The 24,609-nt window shown below is 41.4% G+C and overlaps 1 protein-coding gene across 3 annotated transcripts; it reads right to left on the bottom strand.

Annotated features, from left to right (window-relative positions):
* Positions 1-14,175: 14,175 nt before the first annotated feature.
* RB195_015479 (uncharacterized protein) lies at positions 14,176-23,723 on the bottom strand (the record flags this gene model as incomplete). 3 transcript variants are annotated; one of them, XM_064206216.1, is made up of 10 exons in its annotated part: positions 14,484-14,580; positions 14,641-14,713; positions 14,772-15,305; positions 21,606-21,713; positions 22,473-22,554; positions 22,611-22,686; positions 22,747-22,819; positions 22,878-23,540; positions 23,621-23,651; positions 23,703-23,723. In XM_064206216.1, 10 exons carry the CDS (start codon positions 23,721-23,723, stop codon positions 14,484-14,486), a joined length of 1,758 nt encoding a protein of 585 aa, XP_064062095.1. The 3 variants fall into 3 exon arrangements, with proteins under 3 accessions (XP_064062097.1, XP_064062095.1, XP_064062096.1); XM_064206215.1 differs by lacking the exons at positions 21,606-21,713; positions 22,473-22,554; positions 22,611-22,686; ... (2 more) ...; positions 23,621-23,651; positions 23,703-23,723 and adding exons at positions 14,176-14,235; positions 14,299-14,448; positions 15,403-15,436; positions 15,488-15,514 and having other exon boundaries at positions 14,505-14,580; XM_064206214.1 differs by lacking the exons at positions 14,484-14,580; positions 14,641-14,713; positions 14,772-15,305; positions 21,606-21,713 and adding an exon at positions 22,282-22,341 and having other exon boundaries at positions 22,405-22,554.
* Between the last annotated feature and the right edge of the window lie 886 nt (positions 23,724-24,609).

Raw genomic sequence — 24,609 nt, 5'->3', positions numbered from 1 at the left:
CGAACGACGGTAAAATAACCAGCTTCCCTTGTTCTTTAGGGCAACAAAAGCAGAGGTTGGCTACTACAAATATGTGGGTCCCACGCAGGCAGAAGATTATTAAGCCCTGTGTGCTGTTTTGCTGCATTTCTTTGTTGCTGAGGGATAATAATAGCCTTTCATTCATTCAAGCGTTGAAAAATTGCAAAGTCACTCCGTTCTAGTTCTAAATAACAACAAATCCACACGTTCTCATGACTACACTATTTTTTCACTTTCACTTATTTATTATTATTTTCACTTATTATTTATTCAAAATGTGTCGAAATACATCCTAATTTCATTTGAATATTATCATGATAAGGGTGGGTGTAGTGTAGCGGTTAGAGGTTCCGCTTCCTGCACGATCGATCCGAGGTTCGAATCCGCCCTAGTGCCAAACCCTTCATCACTCCTGAGTCGATAAATTGGTACTAGACTTGTCTGGGAGGATAAAAACACTGACTTGACACATCGGCTGGCCCCCGCAAGTCATTGTATAGGGCAGTTACACGTTCCTAAACATTCAACGATTCTGAATTGAAGAGAACGTAGGGGTGCTTACTAAGCGGATTGATTACCGCCAGGCACTTTATCCTTCATCCTTTATTATCATGATATAAATTTTTGGGAAAATGGTAGTAAACAGGAAGTATATAATACATGCACAGTGCATGAACGTCGAATCAGAAAAGGGCGAATGTACAACAACTTGAGTGGGAGTTTGGGGCATCCAGAGATGCCTTTGGGTTCGCGGTGGTCGTCGAAATCAAAGACTGAATGAGTCAAACAAGAGAACTAAGAATTTTGAAGTTCTTTATGGAATTCTTCGGATCAAACTAGTATGTAGAAACAGTTCGATTTATATATGAAAATGACTGAGTGGGCGTATCCAGAAAAAAAAAACTAGCTAGCAAGACTTGCTTCAAGAGATATTATTAATTCATTGTGAACCGGTTAAGAGCGCAAAAGCACTTAGCATTGCTTATAGATCCTCAGTTGGCTAGTCTGGAAGATATCAATCGTCGTTTGCATAAATGAAGGGAAAACCTCCTTCATGCCTTGCATATTTCTAAGCATCGCAACAGGGTTATCGTGATGAAAAATCTTTGTTGCTAATTAAAACAGGTGGTTAAATTTTTAGAAACCATGTTTTTCCTCATATAGTGCTCTGCTTTATAGTCTGTTCCTCTCAATACGATAGTTAAAGGCATTACCCCACGAATCTGAGGTGATATGGATTTCAGGTGGAGCATTCGTATACGGGATCGTAGATTATGTAGAAAAGGGTGATTTCGTCTATTTCTTCCTAATTGGCGTAAAAAACGGCCCGGAAGATACGGCTTCGAGCGTTCCATGGCGCTGTTATCAACGAAGAGGTGTACTGGAGCGCGCCAGCCTTGTGAACGCGCCGCATCTTCCTGACCGTTTTTTACGGCAATTAGGAAGAAGTGGACTCTCCATAATCTACTTTCCCGTGTAAGAATACTCCATCTGAAATCTGCACCACCTCAGATTCGTGGGGTGGTGCCTTTAAAGGATAAGTATCTGGCCTTTGCGAGTCCGTTTAGGATGCGTCAATGCGTTCGGGTTCAACTCAAGATCGTTCGAGGTTTATAAACGCGTATGCAGCTTTAAAATGAATTATGGAGACCCGGTGATGTATCAAGACAAGAAAGCTCGGAAAACATATTGTTAAATGCAATTTCAGTTCACCGTATTCCTGTGAAAAGGACAATTGTTTGCAACATGATCAAAAAAGCAATAGAATTGAACAGCAATAGAACACAAGAGATAGAGAAGGGTAGGAGTCACAAAAACTAGTGTAGCTAGTTCGAACGGTTACACAAGGTCGAAATCTAACGCTTAATTTCAAACTGCGAATAAAGCAGTGAGGACATCAAGGTAGAATCTCCCTGTGCATCACCTTCATCTCCGACTCCTTAACTGCTGTGATACACCAGGCTCTTTTGCGAGCACAGTTGCAAATTGATGGTTTATTGGTGAACATTTCAAATGACCATATTAAGCGGCAGTTGGTTCGTAGTAGACTCTACGATGCTCAGTGTATGCTGGAATATTGCACAGCATGCCCGTACGGTAAACGGTAAGACTGTAGATTGAGCGACGTTCGGGGTAGTCTACCAGATAGAGTGCTTGGCGCGCAATGCTAGGAAACTGGAAGGATGCTGAGCTCGCGCATCAAAGTCATCAAACATTTGACTGCTAAAAGATGTGGAAGTATGATGACATCATGGGGGCGGAACTAGAAAGAGAAACCTGATGAAAATGAGTTTGATACAAAATGCACGATATTAGCCCACAAGAGAGAAATATTTGCCAAGAAAGCATTATAGCATTCTGGATTTCTGTCGGAAATCCATCCATGACAATTAAAAATGAGTGTTTATCTCTTTTACTAATGGCTTTATGCCGTTCGTCACACTAGAGAACTATAAGATTGTTCCACGTCCAGTTCCTTGACAGCATCCAGACATCAGTCATAAAGCTGCTGCAGAGTGCGTAGATCTCAACCACCTTGAGTGATAAGAACGCGATGGGTCATCAGCCTCGGTAGTCGGAGAGACTGGCCAGATTGTTTTCCTTTTTTTGGGCATTTTGGTAGTGTACTTAGAACGATGTCGAGGCTCAGCGAGAAAAAAGAAGAAGCTCATCCATATCATCAGAAACCACAAACCACTTCTGGGAATAAATACAAAGTTGTCTAAAGGTCTAGCCATAAATGAAGTTTCACCAAACTTCGTAAGCAAAACAAGAAAACGTTAATCCAGTTTACAATGCCGAGATTTCAAGAAGAGAGGATCTGTAGATTATCAAATTAAGTACCACTTTATCGACACGGAAGGCTCGGTTGGCTTGGGACAGTTTCGAACCACCGGCCGTCCAGTCGCGGAGGAAGCTTTTAAAGGCTGCGCTCCACCATATTGTACGACGGTTACCATTACATAATGAAAGACCTTTCGAAGAGTCGTGAGCGCGTCAGATTTAGCAGTTGTGCGTGCAGAGACTGCGTATCTTCAACATTCCGTTTCGCTTGCAGACTGTATTCGCTGGTCATGCTCAAGGTAAACGAGAAATGATCGACCAAACGTCAGAATAACCACCCACAATACGCGGAAGTAGGAATAGCTGCATGACATTTAAAATCTTCTGTTTACTCCTATTTAAGGATTTCGTTCGTATTCTGCAGTTAGGTAGACATTTCTGAGATCCATTTGGACCCAAGAACGTCGTAGAACGAGAATCTCTAAGAGCGCCTTCACGGAGGCATTTTTAAGGAGACCGCGAAAAGAACGAAAAGAAAGAACAGTCCAAAGCTGAAAAAAAACGAATCATTTCGGAGAGAAATGTAAGAGAAAGATATGACAAGAACGAATTCAAAAATGATTACATGGATCAGTCTAATAGTTAATATTAAGAGACAATTTTCAATAAACAAATGTGTTTCATAGTATTCTGCTGTTACTTTCATAAACAAAAAGGAATATTGGGAATAAAAAGCGGCAAGTAAGCCATAGGAGCAACTATGGCTGCACCTACGCGTCGACAACTGGTTTCATCAGCTATCCTACAGGTTTTGCAGTGCTGTCTAGCTCGATTAGAGTTTCATGAAGATTCTTTTATAATAGAACTTTTTTAAGCAGGAAACATGGACGTCCATGTTATAAGAACAAATCCTTGCACCTTCTACTGTAATTGCGATAGTGATTCAAAACTGCGCAACTAACTATCGAAGCAAGACCTGGTTGTGGTGATCGCTGGGAAATTACTGCCCTTAGTAGGGCAATGGGAAAATGTGGTGGGAAATCCGGTGAGGTGGTCTTGCTGAAAAAAAAAACCGTTCATCAGCATTGCGCACTCGGCCAGCCCTTATTCAAACAGGTTCCGAAGGCGGATTGAAGTCAGATGTGAGGATGGATTGTTCTGGGTGTTCGCGTTAGCTTCGCAAAATGCTTCAAAGAAATCTAATATAATCTTCAAATCTTCACTGAAGGCGCTCCAATTTTCAAGGAAAAAAGAAAAATCAGTTGTTGTTAAGCGATCAAATAGTAAGAGTATTTTTCTAGCACATTGTTGTGAAAAAGAAAGAACAGGAACTGATGCCCGAACAACAACGTGTAGACAAGGAATCACCGAAGGCATGATTGATGGTTGGTTAGGAATAGCGAGCGAACAGGATAAGCTGCACGCTTGGCTAATAACACTGTTCACGCAAAATTTCTCCTTCGGAATGGTTTTTATGTCGTCGGATGTCGATGAGTGCGACTTTAAAACGTTGTGTGAAGACTAACTAGAACCAGGTAGGAAATTATGGAATAAAAAGATGATTCCTTCTCCAGGTTCCTTTTCAACTATATAGTTTTGAGAGTACGAAGATGTCGGCAGCGCAGGGTGCTATGTTTTGAGGGAATGCGTAACGCTATACTCAATCGCAGCCCTTAAAATCTCTGGCAAGTGGTCAAAAAAGCTTATAGCCTAGCGATCCTGTGTAGACATCTTCACTTCTTTCACCTCGAAGAGTGGCAAGAAGCTGTTGCTGATGCGGAAGCTCGCGATGATGCTGTGGCGTTAAGACACTGTTCTCTGCGCACTTCAACAGAAAGCACATTTTTGTGTTTTCAATAACTTCTGGGCTATTTTTAGCCTGCGAAACAATGCTGTTCTTTTTATTTCTATCTTTAAAGTGCGCTGAAGGACCTGGCGTTGTTCAATCCGTTTAGGATGTGTCGAAATTGAGCCGAAATCGGTCATACTTATTCGAATTATTATCTATTCGAAGAGGGTTAGCAGTGACACGCATCCCCTCTTCCCGCTACCTTGCCGCAGTCAAAGCCGCATCGCCTCCACCCGGTAGAACACTCTTTTCATCGTCTGTAAATCTTATTTTGTTATGTTGCTCTTCTAGGTTGTGGTGCAGATAGCACAAATAAATTTGAATTATAATAACAATATAGATCTAAGAAGAAGCAAATAAATATATGCAAATAAATTACCACATGTGCTCCTATCTTCGAAGTATAATCACAAAATTATCTCTAGGCTTGAACCTCACCACGATAACAACGCCCATAATGTTGGGGCCTCTTAGCACTGTTTTCAGGCAGTTCGATATTATGCATTATAGATTTAGCTAAACGCACATTTAGCATTTTCCACAAGTTAGACTTATTTAAACGAGTGGCTTATAAAATACTTTGCAAATTGAGACAGCACATTTACGTATCGCGGTTCCGGTTGGTGACGGATACGAATATTCTTTCTTACGTACTGTAGTTCTTGCTAGAAGACGATTTTGGAAAATGTAAGTGCAATAGCTCATTCCCACTTCCTTTTCCCTTTTTCCCGTCTGATTGCATTCCTTTTAGGCGCTTAGAATAAGTGCGTACTTCTTGTCAAGTCGAATTCTTTTTTCGCTAAATTGGCTACCGTTTCCATTTCACAGAATTCCACAAAAATGCATAAAACCTGTTTTCCTTGGTTTCGTTGTTGTTCACCCTAACACTGCTTGAAAGAAAAGTTCTTTATGAACATATTAGTGTAAAATTTCAATTCTGTTATAGTTTTAGTAGTGCAAGTAGATGTTAGGAGAAAATTCGACAGAGAGTCCTGTCTGGAAAAGCATTGGTTCGATTTTTTAAGTCTGCAATATAAAAATTCCTAGAAAAAGAGGCGCTGTATTGGAATTCGGTATATATGTGTGTATATACCTTCGTATATGTGTTCCAAAGACCATTTTAAAGGCATCACCCCACGAATCTGATGTGGTGCAGATTTCAGGTGGAGTATTCGTATACAGGATGGAAGACTACGGAGAGGGGGGTGATTCCGTCCATTTCTTCCTAATTGCCGTAAAAAACGGCCCGGAAGATACGGCTTCATTCGTTTTGGCGCACCATTTTGTACAAGAGGTTCGATTGGAGCGCGCCAGTCTTGTGCGGCGCCGCATCTTCCGGGCCGTTTTTTACGGCAATTAGGAAGAAATGGACGGAATCACCCCTCTCTCCGTAGTCTCCCATCTCGTAAACGAATACTCCACCTGAAATCTGCACCACCTCAGATTCGTGGGGTGATGCCTTTAAGCTGATGTGGATTTGACTCCAGTACTTGAAGAAAAAATAAACGAGGCGAGTGATTTCTTGCTCCTATAAAGCCTTTTCAGCTAATAAAACGAAACAAGTTGTTGGTTTAAAAAAAAAAAACAAAATTTTTTGGAAAACAGCGATGGTTATGCTCAACTGGGCGACTGTGACGCGGCCACTTCAACTCATTCCAGTGTACCTTTCTCCAGTTATAGCCTCAAGGAACCACCTGTTACGGTATCGCAATCAACACAAGCATTGGCGTCTTCATAAACCTGTGCGCAATGAGATAGTGGTATAAAATAGTAGAATATGGTTCTATCTCTCTTTTCTGAGGATATACAATCCTATTTCCCCTCGTTCTTTCTGTTTTAACAAAAATTTCGCAGAAGCTTTCTTTGTCACTTTTCTGAAAGCCAAATATTCAATTTTTCTGCTCGTTATCCATGGCCTAGGGTACACGGTAGGAATAGATATTGTTAATTCTAACCATAAGGTAGAGGTTTCTTGACATGCTAAGCTTTAAGATCAAATCTATCTGAAACTTTGTATCCATAGTCTTATTATATCTTTGGAGTGGATTGTTGCTCGCTCGTTGAGTGCAACTCGAAAAGATTGAACAGTACAGAGATCATTTCTATGTCATAAAAAAGGAATGAGAGGGAAAGGAGTCAAAAATGAAACACTTGTGCATATAAAAATAGGAACTTTCGACAATCACTTCACATTTAAGATCTCATACCAGATGCTACTGAAGTTGCTAAGATGACGTTTAAAGCGTGAGAATAACTGTTGAGAAAAACAAGGAGTCCTCCTAGGAAGAGATTTCTTAAAGGATACGCTAGATTCCTTTAAGCGATCCTCGAAAAGATCATTCAGTGGAACGAGCTAAAAAAAAAGAAGAGTTCTAGCAGTTTGAGGAAACCAGTGATGCCCGAACGTCTACTCGTTCGTTCGCGGAAAACCAGTCACTAAAATGAGTGGACACTTCCACGAACACGGCAAGCATCTCACAAAAAGCGGACATTCTTTGAACGATTGCAGGTTTATTGCGAACGTAACTATTAATGGAGCGCAAAAACGAGAATTCCTGTATGATGAAGCTTAGTTTCTACCACAATGGTGAATAGAAGGCACATATGTCATTTACTCTTCGAATTGGACATTTTTAAATACCAAGAGACTTTTTTAAAACTAAGTCAAACACTTTTAAATAATGCTTGACACTTTCCAAATCGAATTGCAATCTTTTGAAATTAGAAAATCCCCCAAATTTGAAATTTAACATCAAAGATCTCGTTTCATTTATCCGCAACAGGAGCGAATTGTACAGCGATTGGCCGTGAGGGACAGTTCTAGGGTTCATCAGCCAGGCGAGATACGAAAGATCCTGAAGAGCGCGCCACATATCAGGGTACAAATACGTTTTGAGGTTTTTTGTAACTTTAAAGCTTTATTCAGAGAAATTGATAAAATTTATTTTATTCAAAGTACTGTCCATCACTAGCTGCGACTTTTCTCAATCTTTCGCGCAATGTAAGGACACTGCGTTGGAAAAATTCCTCGTCTCTTGAGGCGATCCAAGAATCGATTCAAATCGCTTCAATGGCTTCTTCGTTAGAAGTGAAGTGCTGTTGCAGGGAATGCGTCATCGAATGGAACAAGTGGTAGTCAAAAGCAGCAATGTCTGGTGAATACAGCGGATGGAGTAGGACATCCTTTTGAAGGGCCTCCAAAGTTTCTTTGCATATTTTCCCAACGTGTGACCGAGGGTTGTCGTTCTGGAAGATCATTTTCTCATGTCTTTTAGCATATTGGGGGCGTTTGAGCTTTCATGCTTGATTCAATTGCATTAATTGCTGTTGCTAACGTTCCCCAGTGATGGTTTCGCTAGATTTGAGTAGCTCATAGTAGATCACTGCTAGCTGATGCTACCAGTTCCACGGCTATTTCTTCTTGCCATGAAAATTCAGTCTGGCCATTGAAGCTGATGCATGGCGCCTTTGGTTGTCATAGTGGATTTATTTTTCGTCCCCGTCATGATTCACTGCAAAAAAAACTCTTTTTTACTTTGCTTCCGGAGCAGTTATTCGCACGGGAAAAAACGGCATTAGACATCTCCTGGCTTGGGCTCATACAGAACTCAATTTCGCTGTTTTTGCACCAAATTCATGGATCTGAGACGGCTTGAAATCGCGTGTTGAGTCACTTCCAAGTTTTTAGCGAGTTGCTCTTGAGTTTGTCATGATGTTTGGTGCAATAACGCCTCTAACTCAGCGTCTTCAAACGTTAGTTGGTTCCCTTCGGGTTCTTTGTCGCTGGTGCCACTTTTGAAACCGCGGAATTACTGCTCACATGTTTTTATTGATGTAACCTGCTCCTGATATTCTTCTAACTGCAATTTCCATCAGCGCCTTTTTCTTCAAGTTAAAAGAGATGCGTAGAAAGAAAATAAACTGTTTACACTTAAGCAAAATGACATATACTTATTTTTAGAGGGAAATGATAACGCCTTAACATGAATATAGCTACAAGATGGTCGGATGCGATTCAATGTTAGTTACGCCATCATCTATAAATCCCTCAAAATTTATTTGCACCACCAATAAGTTGAATGAGCATTATTCGTGCGTCCTGAACCCATTGGAAAATGCAAATCGCCTATTAATTATTAACAATCGAACAGTAATGTAGACAGTGAACACTGTCATCCAAGAGATTATCACAGTGGCAGGATCTGAACCTATGTGCTCAACAGAAAACTGAACTTGACGATCGTACATATTCGCTGTCTTTCGTCAATCAAACGGTTTGTTGTTTTTTGCGAGTGCATTTTTCTTGAGAATAAATAGTGTTTCTGTTGACGAATTTGCAATTAAACTGCATTCAATTTGAATTCAAAAAATCTCCAGTTTGTTTTGAAACGTGTCTAGTTTAAGATGCATTAAATGCACTACGTCTTAATGTGAGAGGAATCTGTAAGGATCTGAAAAGCAACAAAACCAAACTTCTAACCTTTCCAACCCACCGGACATTGAGGGATGCATTAGCGTTGTTTAGAGTCTCTCCTTTAACTTTTCGTAACCTTATTGAAGTTTTTATTAAAGTTAAGCAGAATATAAAATTATCGAGAAAAATTAAAATATTTTTTGTCAGGTCTGTACGTACATGAACCGGTTCCAGTCTTGCTTTAAATAGTATCTAGTCTAAAATGACGATACCATGAAAGCAGACTAACCCGATGTAGTGGATACATCCAAAAAGAGTCTTCTAAAGGACATTTAAAGTAGATTTCTTGCGTTCTAAACGCGCTTGACATTTGAAGACGCGTTGAAGTTGCTTACAGACTCTTCCGCTACTCTTCGGAAACATTTCGAACATTCCACCAGAATAAGAAATTATCGCTAAGGGAAAGAAAACGCAGAATAACTAGCAAATGGACAACATAAAAGAGAAAAGTGAAAAAATCCTGTCAAGGTGTCTAAATGTTGTGGGTATCGTGTAAATACAAGGAAGATAAGCATCTCCTGGCACACTTCCGACAAGGTCAACGTTTCACTGAGGACAAGGGACGATCACGTAGATTAACCTTGTTTCCACAGCATGAAATCTTTGATCCTCTATAAGTGCCCCTTTGCACAGGATTGAAACAACGCAAAAACTCTATGTTGACGAGGTCGAGACTGTTCCAGCACTAGGCTGGTCTTTGACCCACTAAGCACGAACAAACTCCATTTTAGACTCCAGGGACAAATGTATTATTGAGGTTTTTTTAGAACTTAGTAGAACTTGTCGGACTTATTTCCTTAGCAGTAGTGGACGCCATTTTCTATCACAATTCATTAACTGCTTTGTTTAACAAGTACTGCAATCAAGTTAAAGTTTATCCAAAAAAATCTAAGTCATCTGACAAGCACGTAGACAAAATATTTGATTGAGGAATGAGTCGTGAGCTTCTTTTTTTTTGCTTGAAAACTCGCGTAAAAATGAAAAATATTGACATACTTGTAAAATTTGACAGAGAGTTTCTCTTTTCTCTCTATGCAGGAGGGGAGCATTTTGGTTTTTTAATTAGATCTATTCTTCTTTTTTCAACTGTCTGCGGAAACGGAGTGTCAAAGTGGACAAAACGGATCACTTTCGTCCACCTGTTTCTTGCATTTAATCTAGGTGTCGTAGCCGTTCATTAGACTTTTGCTGTGTATTGAGGGTTTCTAATGAACTTCAGAACGTACAAACATAGGACATGAAAATAAACAATTAAAAAGAATATAGTGGAAAACAATTTGAGGCATAGAAGAACGTAATAATGTGTGGAAGATGTTGGGGACGATGGGGAAACAACAACGAAGAGCACACTACTGAATAATTTGAAGTGGTTTTTATTTCAAGAGTAATTGTGAAGAAATGGATTTTTTCGATCCACTACAATTGATTGGAACAATCACTACAATCTTTTGACGAGTGATGTAGTGTGAGTTAGTCAACGTTGTGAGTGTAATCAGTCTCTGAGGTGAAAAGTTCCCTTGTTTGAGGGCAAAAACGAAAGCTGGGAGTTACTTCTAAGCATTTTCCGGTCTCCATAGATAGCAGCAATGTCAGCTCTAGGGGTTTTAGCATCTCTTTTAAATGAAAATACAAATGGTGTCGGAAAAGTTCCACCTTCTCTACTTGACATCCCACTTTGGTGATCTGAAAAATAGGAATAAATGGAAAAATAAAAGATTAAATAATCTAAAGGGAATGATTTTTTAGGAAACATTCTATAATATTTCACCAATATTTGTCAAAACGTATTTTATTTTTATGTGCATTTTTGTCTTATAAGCAGATTTATGTATCGGTCCTCTTCTCTTTAAATCTTTATCGTAATATAACATAACCGTATTCGCTTATTTTTCTATCGTTTTGCCTGCATGTGTTGTTTTCATTTTTTTTCGAACTTTCAATGATTTTATTGATCTTGTAAATGCGAGAAATGGAAACGCGAAGGTCAGCGTATTGCAATGCCTTTTCTGTCGCCTTGGTCAAATCGCCTACCATCTCTCAAAATCAGTTGAATGTACGTCCAATAGCTTCTCAGCTGTTCCACGTTCTGCAGCACGTACATCTGTCTGGTTGTCCTGGAGCCATCTACCTTCATACGGACTCGCCCAATTTTCTACCTCTCTTGTAGGGGGAACAACAAGGAGGTTCTGTTTAGGTCCCGTCAACTCGGGACCAATGAAGACTTCTCTTGAGATGTGTATTTGCAAAATAATGTCTTATTTCTGAAAGATGAACCTCAAAAGCCAACTAAGAGGGGGTGGAGTGTGTGGAAGTCTTCAATCACCAAACAGAAGTGATTTGTATGTACGGCACACTTACTGCATTGACAAGTGCGTTTCTATACATTTCATTTCGCTGTATTCAAGTATTTTCGTGACACAAAGACACGAAAATAAAATACAGCGAAACCGATTGAGCTACACAAACTATGTACGTCATCGTTACTATCTAACAGGGGTGTACATGCAATATCTACTATCACATAATTATGTTTACGGTGTTTATTCAATCCTGCAGAAATTTCCTTATCTGTACACGCTCACATAGAGAATTGTATGTACCGCGACACAAATGACAAGTGCTAAGGCAAAGAAAAGGTGACCGAGAAACAACGTATCCTCTCGCTGCCAAGCTGAGAAGAACAGATATCAACACCAGTATGGTCATGAGCAATGAAAAGAGGAATGAAAGAAAACAGAAGAAGATAGAATTTAAAGAAATTTAAAGAAAAGAAATAGAAACGAAAGAAGTAGGACAAAATTGAGTCAGAAGAAAAAATCGAAGTCGATCTCGATTTCACACTAAGAAGTGGCGATGGTTAAAATTTCCTTTAATACTACTATCACATCATCATTTTGTAGAATTTCTGTCAATACGTTGTGAGAATCTCGAAGCGCCTACTTATTGAACACACGGTTACGCATTTGTTCCATATGTTTGCTTTTGTAAACTGAAAAAAATTCACAGATCTTGGTTTTTTTCTGAGCAGCTCCGGTAAGCTCTACCACTCCAGGATAAAGCGGTCTTCCAGTCTCAGCTATGCGGTCATTTCCTCAGCTTGCATTTTAACGAATGACCGCAGAGGTCAAGCTGCCATTTTGCTGCCCTGTTCGGCAGATTAGTAGAGGGAATAAATTGCATCAACCTCTATGGGAATGTCCCCAACTCAGAATTAAGACTTCAACTAAGAATCGTTTGAGATTTATGAACTACGTACAGCATTACAATGAGTTGTGGGGGCGAGTCAATGTGTCAGTCAGTGTCTTTATCCTTGCACACAACTCTGACGGCAATTTATCGAGTCCGAAAATGGACGAAACGCTTGGTTGGAATTGTGTAGTTGAAATTAGTTCTTTCAAACCAGTCTTTTATCGACTGCGGCACACCCGCCCCAATTGACGGCTTACTTTTGCTAATTTCAGGACCATGGAAATAAAATGATGTAATCTTGCAATAGAGATGCTTAATTGTATCACCCCACGACTCTGATGTAGTATGGATTTCCGATGGCGAAAGACTATACGGGGTCGTATATTGCAGAAGCGGTTCGGATAATGCTTCTTTCTTCCTAATTGCCGTAGAAAACGGCCCGGAAGATGCAGCGCGTGCACAATGCTGGCGCGCTACATTAGAATTCGTCGCACAAAACAGTGTCTCGAACGCTCGAAGTTCTGGGGCGGTGTTTTCGACGAGAAGTTCTACTGGAGCGCGACACCTTTGCAATTAGGAAGAAATGAGCGTTATCCCACCCGTTACTGCAATCTAAGACTCCGTATGGTATTTAGCCGTCGGAAATCCATACCACCCCAAATTTGTGGGATGATGCATTTAAGTCGAGTTGCAGGACACTACACATCACCTAAGAGTAGAACAGAAGGATTTCGTTATTGGAAAAAAATAACCGCAACTAACCTGCTGTTTCGATAATAGCAATCCATTTTGGAAGAGGATACAAAATTCTACGAAAATTTTATTTCCCATCTATTATAACACTGAGGACAGATCACAAATCTTTACGAGTTTCTCTCAAGATCTTCACCATCGGCAAAGATTCTGGTAGTCACAGTGACCAGTTGGACACGCAGAGCACACGGGTCCTATCGGATATACATGCTGGTTTAAGTGGTTACCTCTGAAAATGTACAAAAATAGAACCAATCTAGTTTGAAATTGATAGCTCTCACCCATCCGGATACATGCATATTACGAAGTAGAATTGACTGCAGCGTTCGACTGCACAGCCTACGTATTTGTTATTCGACCAGGCCATCTAAACATATTTTCAGCCATTTATAAAAATAATTCCAGTTGAGAGCAAAACAAAATACCCTTGACCAGCTCCGAATATTTAGATTTCGCTCGCGTTCTTTCTCGGTGAACCACATATCCCTTCTCATCCCATTCCTTCTCAGCTGATACCACCATTCTTGCATTGCCTTAATTGTGTCAGGATGTGCTGAACTGTGATTGGGCAACTACACTGTGTGATAACGGGCTCATTCTGTCACGTGTGGGTGTAGAGAAATTCCAAAAAGCAGTGAGATGGGTCCAAGGGCGTCCAAGATGCCCCGGCACTAGAAAGAGATAAAATGCTGCCGGACGTGTCCAACTGCATCGGATTGGTGCGCCACAGTTTATTACTGCTGCACTATAGCTCCAAGCGATGGTGTCAGTAAATCACACGTTATGACCATAACAACTAGATGTGTTGCGTTCCAACCCTATGTACTTCCCGCATGTCTATTCCCCTGCTCGTCTCCTTCATCAGATTGGTCAGACCTCTCCTTCGGACATAGGAAAGGTGTATGATGTAGACGGCTGCTTAAATAGTAGCTAACAATTTGCGTGGTTTCACGTGGACCCTTTTCCTCGTCTGTACGAAGATGAAACTCAAGCTATCCATCATCATTTTATAAATGGTTGAATTTCTGGAAAGAAAAGAACCAAGAAAATGCCGTTAAAAAAAATGTCGATTTACTTTTGAAGAAAATATCACTGCTGTCAATTTCTAGTGATCAGTGAAGGCCACCGAAGAAGGCACTACAAGAAGTCGAACATCCGGCGTTAGCTGGACGTTTGATTTCTTGTAATGGTTTTGTAAATTGCTTGTTATCGCTGAGAATATCCTCACCCATTGCATAGCACCCTCCTTTGTGGTTTGAAGGTCGTACAGAACATAAATGTTCCCCTTATACCCACGGTGATGTATTGGGTCCAGTCTTCTGCCATTGCATGTGCTCGCATGTTGCTGAGCGTATGATTCCGCATCACAGCTATATTGCTAAAACTGTTCCCACGTCACCTATGAAATTCATGTTAATTAGCATCATCATATACCATACGATACATCCGAGCTGGTGTTGGAGCGAATCCGTGACCATTGTTCACCTCCTGACCTCCTGTTAAACTACTCCTAAGATAACGATGTATGAAGATTAGTGTGTAAAACAGAGCTTGCACGGGATGTTTTTACCTGTAATTGTTATGTATGTCGAGAAAAATTCCTCTCTGTGTGTCTGTAAGGCGAGGGTTCCCACAGTGCGGCCCTGAATATTTTTGCTTTAACGTGTTAGGAAAGAGTTGTCGTTCTATAAATAAACAAACTTGGCCATGGTCTACGGTTAGGCGGTTGTGGTTGCTGTGGTGGTGGAGGTGGTGGAGGTACTGGCTGTGGTGCAGGAGCAGGAGGTGGTGGAGGTGGTGCAGGAGCTGGAGGTGGTGGAGGTGGTGCAGGAGCAGGAGGTGGTGCAGGAGCAGGAGGTGGTGCAGGAGCTGGAGGTGGTGCAGGAGCTGGAGGTGGTGCAGGCGCTGGAGGTGGTGCAGGAGCTGGAGGTGGTGCGGGAGCTGGAGGTGGTGCGGGAGCTGGAGGTGGTGCGGGAGCTGGAGGTGGTGCAGGAGCTGGTGGTGCCGGAGCTGGAGGTGGTGCAGGAGCTGGAGGTGGTGCGGGAGCTGGAGGTGGTGCAGGGGCTGGAGGTTGTGGAGGCACTGAAGGTATCTGTTTAATTTGTGGTGTTGGCAATGAAGGAGCAGTAATAGCAAGAAATGATGAAGAAAGAGCATCCTCACCTGGTTGTGGCGGCGGTAGTAGTGGTGGATCATCTGGAAATGGTGGTGGTATAAGGGGATCGTCACCTTGTCCTGAAAAACAAGAGGCGGTTTGATTCTATTAAACAAATTCCCACGTTTTTTTTTTGCAAAATTTCCCGGACAATTTCATTGCTGATTCAGCCCTCACCAAGAACAGCGTTCTCAAGCGCGATGAACGTCAACTGAAATTAATTGTTATCACTTTTCTAGTGAAGTAATCGAATTGGACTTACCACGCAAAGAACAAAGCTAGCTCGCATTTTTCGACTCTGATGATTGATCGCAGCTTTTATTCTGGCGATATGCTTATTACTGTATATACTACGAAGTACATCGTATGCGATATTATGTGTATGTGTTATAAGCTCATTTGCTGCGGATGACAAAGCGCTAAAGGACATCAATATTTGAAGTCCACCTTTCGTCACCAATATTGTTGATGAACGTCAATCTAAGCGCGTGTAGGGAAATTCAACAAGAATAGCAGCATGTCAGGAAGCTGATATGAGATATTGAGGGATAAATGTGGCTGCCAACAAACATGTTATGTCGAACTATCAAAGATAAACGAATATTCCAGGAGATGTGTACTGAAAATACGACTTTTATACTTTTGAATAGCATAGAGTGAACTCTGTTAGCTCTTCTCAAACTAAAATTTGAATTTGACAGAGCCGCGCGGAGTGTTTATTTGAAGTGACATTGGCGAATAGTGAATTGTTGTGTTTATTGCATTTTCACATTGGTTTTACATCATACAATACTATCGTTCTATTTAAATAGAATATTCTTTATCTTGATAGTAGTGGAAAAAGTCCAGTTATTTTGTTATTTGAGCTTTTAGAAGAACTGCAAAATTCAATTCAACTTGCGCAAGTGTTTTGTGAACATCGCAACAATGTGTTCAAGAATTTTGATTTCACTGTTCTGCGCGTTCTGCGCTCAATTTTGCCAGCTATCCACGAAACGGCGACAAACGCCATCTCTGATTTTCTGGTACTTCTCGAAAAGAGAGCGATGTCATCGTAGTGAACAGCTACGGAGACATAGTATCGTGAATACCTTTGGCGATATAGTATCGCCATATCATACCTTCTTTCCAATGGGTATGTTGAGGGCGCGGTGGGAAAGCTGAATCGTAGTGGTACATCGATCGATTTGTTTCATTTCTTGTAAAAAATGTAAATAAAAGCTGCGATTTCAATTATGTCTTATGTCTCACTTATGACGCGACCACACATTGAACGGGAAGCCCTGACAGTATTGCATTTTTGTCCACGCTGTTGAAGAGTTTCTCATAGTCGATGAAGGTTAAGACAACGTGCAGGCAGTATCCCCGGCAAGTTCTCACTACGGCTTGTAGGTGGTTTTTGCAGCTGAAACTATTACAGAATATTGCTTCTTCTTAAGGCTGAGCTACATCCAGCGTCCCAGAGCGGTCTCTTCAATGTGCGATGCATCCTGATAGAGCCTCAAAGCCCTTCTTCCTTCCAAAATTTTCTCGGTGGTTTTCGAAATTCGATACAAGTTTCCCGTGTGCGACTTAGAGACACGTTTAACGCAGTCTTGGGAAGGTCGTAGCCCACGTTTGGATCCTCCTCAATGTGCAAATGTGTCGCATTTGGATGTCTCAATGTGTCGCCTTGGGACAAGGAGTCATCGTGTCTAGTAGATGTTCATTTCATCCTGCGGCAGAGTCGCATTTTCTCTTGAAGGAGAATTCGGAACCACTACTAAGTGTAGTACTTCCGGATCGTCAAGTAGGCACCACCTCCGACTGGCAAGTAGGTAGTGAATCTCCGTACGAGTCGTACCACTGGACATTTCCCATGTTTATTGACGATGATAATTTTTCACGAAAAGAGGAGTCCTATGGCAGAGGCAAGTGACGGGCAACGGCCCGGCGAGACAATTAGCTTTTTAGTTCTGTTCCGGTAGTCCAAATCATCCGATCCTGTACTCTTCTTCTGTTGCCTTTCCTAGTTTTGCAATTTTGTGTTAAAGTCTCCGAGAACGAATTTGTAGGGCTTTTCGTTGCGAGAATCGACAAGACGGACAACAGATGGGTGCACAAGAAAACTAACGCCACCTACATTCCGCGACGGAACCTTATTTCTGCGAATTACGTGTGTATCGTAATTCATTTGTCGCACGTCGCTCCTTCTCCTCTTGTTCTCTTGCAGAGCAATCACATGGGTCTTGAAACGCTCCGCCAGCGCCACGCCAGCGTGTGCAGATACTCTTCTCGAGTTCTAAGAAAAAAGTCTGATACGGTCTCAATGGTGGGTTGTGCACATGTTGCCTTGGTCCAAAATCAAATACGTTTCGATCAACTTGAGGTTCGATCGCCCCTCACTGCTGAGCATATTTTCCGACATCTGAGAGCCCACAGTGCCGAGAACTGAGACAGTGTATATGTTGGAGCGAGTTGTATGTAGAGTTTCCCCCATGCTAACCAGCTCCGCAATGGCGAGCATAGCTTTCACTAGAAGTCGTTAGGATATCGATCAGAGCCACCTTACGTCATTTTGCCGAGACGGTGGTGAATCTCAGCAGTCTTTCACTGTTAGGTAGGCTTATGATTCTGATAAGTTGGAATGTCGGATGTGACGAACTGCTTCTCAGCTTGTGAGACCCTACCCGACGACGTAGCTCCGCTATACATCGCTGTTCGGCGCTCAGAGTCATCTCCTCGCCTCTCTGAGGCGGTAAGTCATTATGAGCCATTATTTTATTGCGATAATATGAAGTTATGTTAAGGAAACGACTAACCAGGCGAAGGTTATATGAAAGAGAAAAGAAAGGAAATTAGAAGGCAAGGAGTTTGTGTCGTATAAATACATGGAGGAGAGACATCTCATGGCACACCACACACTAACACCTTTAAATTGAATATCCAACTGCGAACATGAGACTATCACGCACATTAACGTTTTTACGAAAAATTCTTGAATCCTCTATAAGTCTAATTCTACGCAGCATTGAACAAAATACACTCAGGTCATCTAGGAGCCACTAAAGGTGAAGAAAGGGTCAGAACAGTATTAGGTCCGTCCTATTTCTTTCTGGTTAATCTACTACGCATCAAGAAACACCATTTCAGACTCCGGACATAATCCTAGTGTTGGAGTTTTTATAGAATTATGCTTCTCCTTCTTAGTTGTTTAGCAATGATGGAATGAAACACCCACTAGCTCCATCGATTAATTATTTTGTATATTATATATGGGATCAAATCTTTAAATCAATGAAAACATTGGGATTTCAAAATTTCCAAGATTTTTGAGAATCCACATTAATACTTTCATTAAATTCATGCGTAAAGTTTCATACTAACTTGAACTACACTGTTTGATATGGTGGTGTTTTGGACGGCAGTGTATGAACTTTCGCGTCTAAGATTCGTTCTACGTCCTTTTCCTCATAAGAAGGTCCATTTTCGTTGTAACCAGAAAAATTGTACCCCAATTTTTCACAGTTACTGGTATTCCTAAAAGTCAGATTTGGTTGAATCATTTACTCCGAAATGTTCACCATATGAATGATACCAGAGAAAGAGAGACCTGGATGTAATCTTGAGCATTACATCATCGTATTATAACTTTCAATCCACATATCGTACATACAATGAAATACAGCGAAATTCTCGAAAACAAATCCCTCTACATCCTCTTTTCTGTTTCTTTTTTCTCTAGATTCGAGAGCAAAAACAGGAAGAGTAATTTTAGGAACGTATTGCAGTATGTTCCAGCATCGCCTTCGTCAAACCACTTGTCACATACGCATTTTAAAGTCAGTTCCATGTGTCGCTTAGCATCACACCCACCCACCTGTTGCTCCGCTTTCTGGAAAAAAATCCTCTTGTTTGGGCATCCTGAAGCAGCGTGCGAACTCCTTCAATTTCCTCTCCACATTATGTGACGTCGGCGCAGCAATCAGAAGCTGCTGCTCCGGTTTTCTTTCCTACGCTGCACTCATCAAGACAACAGTCTTTTGAGATGCGTTTTTGCCGAATAAAAATCTAACATTACTTGCCAATGACGTTTCTCAAGAGCCAAATATTGGTTGCTGGCTTGTGAGGAAATATTTAGTCGCCAAACTGAAGTATTTCGTACATATTAGCTATAGGTACAATTTTGCTCTACATTCACACATGTACTCGCGTTCATTTTATCTCACTGCAGCCAAATATTTTCATGGCGCACAAACACTGTAACTCACTCACACAAACTATGTGCTTCATCTTTATAATCTAGTATAAAATATGCACAATACATCTTTTTTTTGCATAATTTTCTACAAGCTTTTAGCTGAACCATTTTTGCCACGTTTCTACACTTGCACCACAATCTTTGTAAGATTTCTGCGAATATTTTGTGAGAATCTCCAAAATAACCACGCAGAAATTTCTCTTTCTGCACATGTGCCGCACGAAAGTGCATTCTGGGGAGATCGGCAGCTGCAGGCGATGAAAAGTTGATGATCGTGAGCGTGGCAAAAACGAAATAAATGGAACGTGCAAAAGCAAAGTAGGGCTGACTGGAGAATTACCGTGTACTTTTACCGTCAAGGAAAACAGGAACACAGATATTTCCGCTGGTAGGATAGAATCAGACGAAAAGTGAGAGTAGGTTGTCCTCGAAGTGAACTCGAGAAGTGGCCGTGCTCAAAGATTTTTCCCTACATTCCTGCACTTGCAGCGCCATCTTTGTAAGATTTCTGCAAATATGTTGCCTGAACCTCCAAAAATACTGATTTAATGATGTAGAGGCAACTTATTTGCTCCACATATTTCCTACCCTACAGTAATAAGCACATGTCACTGTAATAGTCGCGGTTTAATAAAAATGTTGAGGAAGCTTACAAAATAAAAGTGCAAGCATAGGAGTCTTTGCAGCAGGTTGGTAATAAACACTATTTTATTGTTGATTTCTAGCTTTCTGAAAAGTGACACTGAATACGAATATGCATTGCAAAACTCAGGGAACCTTCTGGTTTTTTATCTGTGCTTCAAAAGTGGAAAAGAAAGGGGAACATGTTTCTATTGATTGAAAAATCCTCATATTTGCCTATGTATGCGGAATTTTACTTGCCCATGCAGACGTGAATGGTACACTGCTCTTTCATTCTAGTCAATTCCAGTTGCTTGAGATCACTAGGATTCAATTGAACAGCATTTGAAGATGAGCGGCCGGGCAGTCGGCACCGCTGCTCGTCTAATTTTTTCCATCGCTTTCTGAGTTTTATTCATAGATGACCAGATATTTAGGAGGATGAAGTACATTTATGCTTTTTTCCCTTCCAAGACCTAACGAAGAGTGGTAAACCCAAGCTTCCTGCTTTCTTTTCAATTGAAACTGATGAGGATCCCAATGATCCAAGAATATAAGGAAAAGTGGGGAAAACGTGTGATGACTTGAGTATGTCAGAGATCCCGAATTACATTTCCAAACCAACGAGATCTACTTCTTTGCTTTATGGATCAGTTTAGAATTCCGAAAATCTTCTGACTTGTAAATTACTTTTGGCACTGAAGTATTTGCCACTTAACGCACGAAATAACGGTGAACGAATTGTTGGTTTAGAAACTTAATGGATAAAACGATAAAGTGCATGACGTTGATCAATATCTATGGGATTGTGTTTTCAACTTCATCTCAGAATCGCTTGAAGTTTATGAACGCGCGTGCAGCATTACAGTGACTTGCGGGGACGAGTTGATGTGTCAGATCAGTGTGTTCATACTCGCAGACAAGTGTGGTATTTATCGAGCTCAGAGGGATGAAAGGCTGGTTGGAACAAGGTTGTTGAACTTGACTGTTTTGAACCATTGATTGTGCAGTCACAGCCGAATCTTTTACTGACTGCGGTACACCGACCCGTTTTGAGGACTTACCTTCGCTATTTGGAGAAGGAATAACCGCAACTAACCTGCTGTTTCGATAATAGCAACCCATTTTGGAAGAGGATACAAAATTCTACGAAAATTTTATTTTCTAACTATTATAACACTAAGGACATATCACAAATCATTACGAATTTCTCCCAAGATCTTCACCATCGGCAAAGATTCTGGTAGTCACAGTGACCAGTTGGACACGCAGAGCACACGGGTCCTATCGGATATACATGCTGGTTTAAGTGGTTACCTCTGAAAATGTACAAAAATAGAACGTACCAATCTAGTTTGAAATTGATAGCTCTCACCCATCCGGATACATGCATATTACGAAGTAGAATTGACTGCAGCGTTCGACTGCACAGCCTACGTATTTGTTATTCGACCAGGCCATCTAAACATATTTTCAGCCATTTATAAAAATAATTCCAGTTGAGAGCAAAGCAAAATACCCTTGACCAGCTCCGAATATTTAGATGTCGTTCGCGTTCTTTCTGGGTGAACCACATATCCCTTCTCATCCCATTCCTTCTCAGCTGATACCACCATTCTTGCATTGCCTTAATTGTGTCAGGATGTGCTGAACTGTGATTGGGCAACTACACTGTGTGATAACGGGCTCATTCTGTCACGTGTGGGTGTAGAGAAATTCCAAAAAGCAGTGAGATGGGTCCAAGGGCGTCCAAGATGCCCCGGCACTAGAAAGAGATAAAATGCTGCCGGACGTGTCCAACTGCATCGGATTTGTGCGCCACAGTTTATTACTGCTGCGCTATAGCTCCAAGTGATGGTGTCAGTAAATCACACGTTATGACCATAACAACTAGATGTGTTGCGTTCCAACCCTATGTACTTCCCGCATGTCTATTCCCCTGCTCGTCTCCTTCATAAGATTGGTCAGACCACTCCTTCGGACATAGGAAAGGTGTATGATGTAGACGGCTGCTTAAATAGTAGCTAACAATTTGCGTGGTTTCACGTGGACCCTTTTCCTCGTCTGAAGATGAAACTCAAGCTATTCATCATCATTTTATAAATGGTTGAATTTCTGGAAAGAAAAGAACCAAGAAAATGCCGTTAGAAAAAATGTCGATTTACTTTTGAAGAAAATATCACTGCTGTCAATTTCTAGTGATCAGTGAAGGCCACCGAAGAAGGCACTACAAGAAGTCGAACATCCGGCGTTAGCTGGACGTTTGATTTCTTGTAATGGTTTTGTAAATTGCTTGTTATCGCTGAGAATATCCTCACCCATTGCATAGCACCCTCCTTTGTGGTTTGAAGGTCGTACAGAACATAAATGTTCCCCTTATACCCACGGTGATGTATTGGGTCCAGTCTTCTGCCATTGCATGTGCTCGCATGTTGCTGAGCGTATGATTCCGCATCACAGTTATATTGCTAAAACTGTTCCCACGTCACCTATGAAATTCATGTTAATTAGCATCATCATATACCATGCGATACATCCGAGCTGGTGTTGGAGCGAATCCGTGACCATTGTTCACCTCCTGACCTCCTGTTAAACTACTCCTAAGATAACGACGTATGAAGATTAGTGTGTAAAACAGAGCTTGCACGGGATGTTTTTACCTGTAATTGTTATGTATGTCGAGAAAAATTCCTCTCTGTGTGTCTGTAAGGCGAGGGTTCCCACAGTGCGGCCCTGAATATTTTTGCTTTAACGTGTTAGGAAAGAGTTATCGTTCTATAAATAAACAAACTTGGCCATGGTCTACGGTTAGGCGGTTGTGGTTGCGGTGGTACAAATGGTGGAGGTACTGGAGGGCCTGGCGCGGGAGCAGGAGGTGGTGGAGGTGGTGGGAGAGGTGGATGAGGTGGAGGTGCTGGCTGTGGTGCGGGAACTGGAGGTGGGGGAGGTGTAGGTGCTGGCTGTGGTGCGGGAGCTGGAGGTGGTGGTGGAGGTACTGAGGGAGCTGGAGGTTCTGATGGCCCCGGAAATGGTGTACGAGCTGGAGACCATGGAGGCACTGAAGATTCCGAAGTCGGTGGAGATGTTGAAGACCTTGCAGCTGGTGAAGGTGCTGGAGACTCTGGAGCTGGTGGAGGTGATGAAGGCTCTGGAGGTGCTGAAGACTCTGGATCTGCTGGAGGTGCTGAAGACCCTGGAGGTGCTGGAGGCGCTGAAGAGCTTGGACCTGGCGGAGGCGCTGAAGAGCTTGGAGCTGGTGGAGGCGCTGAAGAGGTTGGAACTGGTGGAGATGTTGCAGGCACTGAAAAAGTTGTTCCTGCTGCCGTTGTTGGAAACAGGTATGTAGTTTTAGCAGGAGTAGTATTAGCAAGAGTAGTAACAGTGGAAGTAGGTGGTGGTGCCGTAAATCCACCAATTTCTGGGAAGTCTGGTGGCAAATATGGATCGTATTGTCCTAAAAAATTTTCATTCTATCTAACAAATCACATTTTTCATAAAATTTTGAGAACAGTATCATCGCTAATCAAACCTCACCAAGAACAACTTTTAGCGCGGTGAACGTCAACTGAAATTAGTTGTTATCACTTTTGTAGTGGGATGTTCGAATTGAACTTACCACGCAAAGAACAGCTCGCATTTTTCGGCTCTGCTGACAGACCCGATTGATCGCAGCTTTTATTCTGGCGATAAGTTTATTACTGTATATACTACAAAGTACATCGTATGTGATACTATATGTTTATGTTGTAAGCTCATTTGGCGCGGATAACAAAGCACTGCACGATTTCAATTTTAAAGTTCACTTTTCGTCACCAATGTTGTTGACGAACTTCAATCTAAGCGCGTGTAGGGAAATTCAACAAGAATATCGATACGTCATAAAAGTGAAGAGAAAAATTGTCAAACGAGTGCGAAACTACAGGAAGTTTTAATGAAAATATGATTTTTACACGTTTTCAACAGCATCACGTGAACTCTGCTAGCCGTTACCAAACTAAAGCTAAAATTTGAATTTGATAGAATCAATTTCAGCGTGTATTAGTGACTAATGCACTACCACTCGCCCTCGTTTTACTGGCCGTAATAAGTTGCATCGTTGGGAATATCAGTGCAACCAAGGCTGTTTCACACACAACTTTTCCGGATTGCTAGTGGCTCTGAGCCGTATCCATGCACATTTCCCGTCAGAGAGACCCCAATAATTATGAATTTCGTGATTAGCTGCCGTAGAGCGAAGCTACAGAACAACAGACAGTGTTATTAGGAGAGTACTTGAGCTCCAGGATCGCACAAGCTATGCGTTCCACACAGAGATAGTCTTATGATCTTTGCTCTTGTTATTTTAATGTTCTGTATTTTTTCCTGAGAAAAAAGTGTACTTTTCCTGTCAGATCTGCTAAGAAATGCTTCCGATTTGAATTCAAGAAATAAGCTGTTTGTTTTGAGAGATGTGTGGTTTAAAGTGGAGATACATTGAATGAACATCTCGATGTGATCGATCTATTCTAAGGAAAGAATCTGAA

This window comes from Necator americanus, chromosome V, assembly GCF_031761385.1.
Source record: "Necator americanus strain Aroian chromosome V, whole genome shotgun sequence".
Lineage (NCBI taxonomy): Eukaryota > Metazoa > Nematoda > Chromadorea > Rhabditida > Ancylostomatidae > Necator > Necator americanus.
The sequence above is the reverse complement of the archived record's forward strand: the minus strand, read 5'-3'. Positions and strand labels throughout refer to the sequence as shown.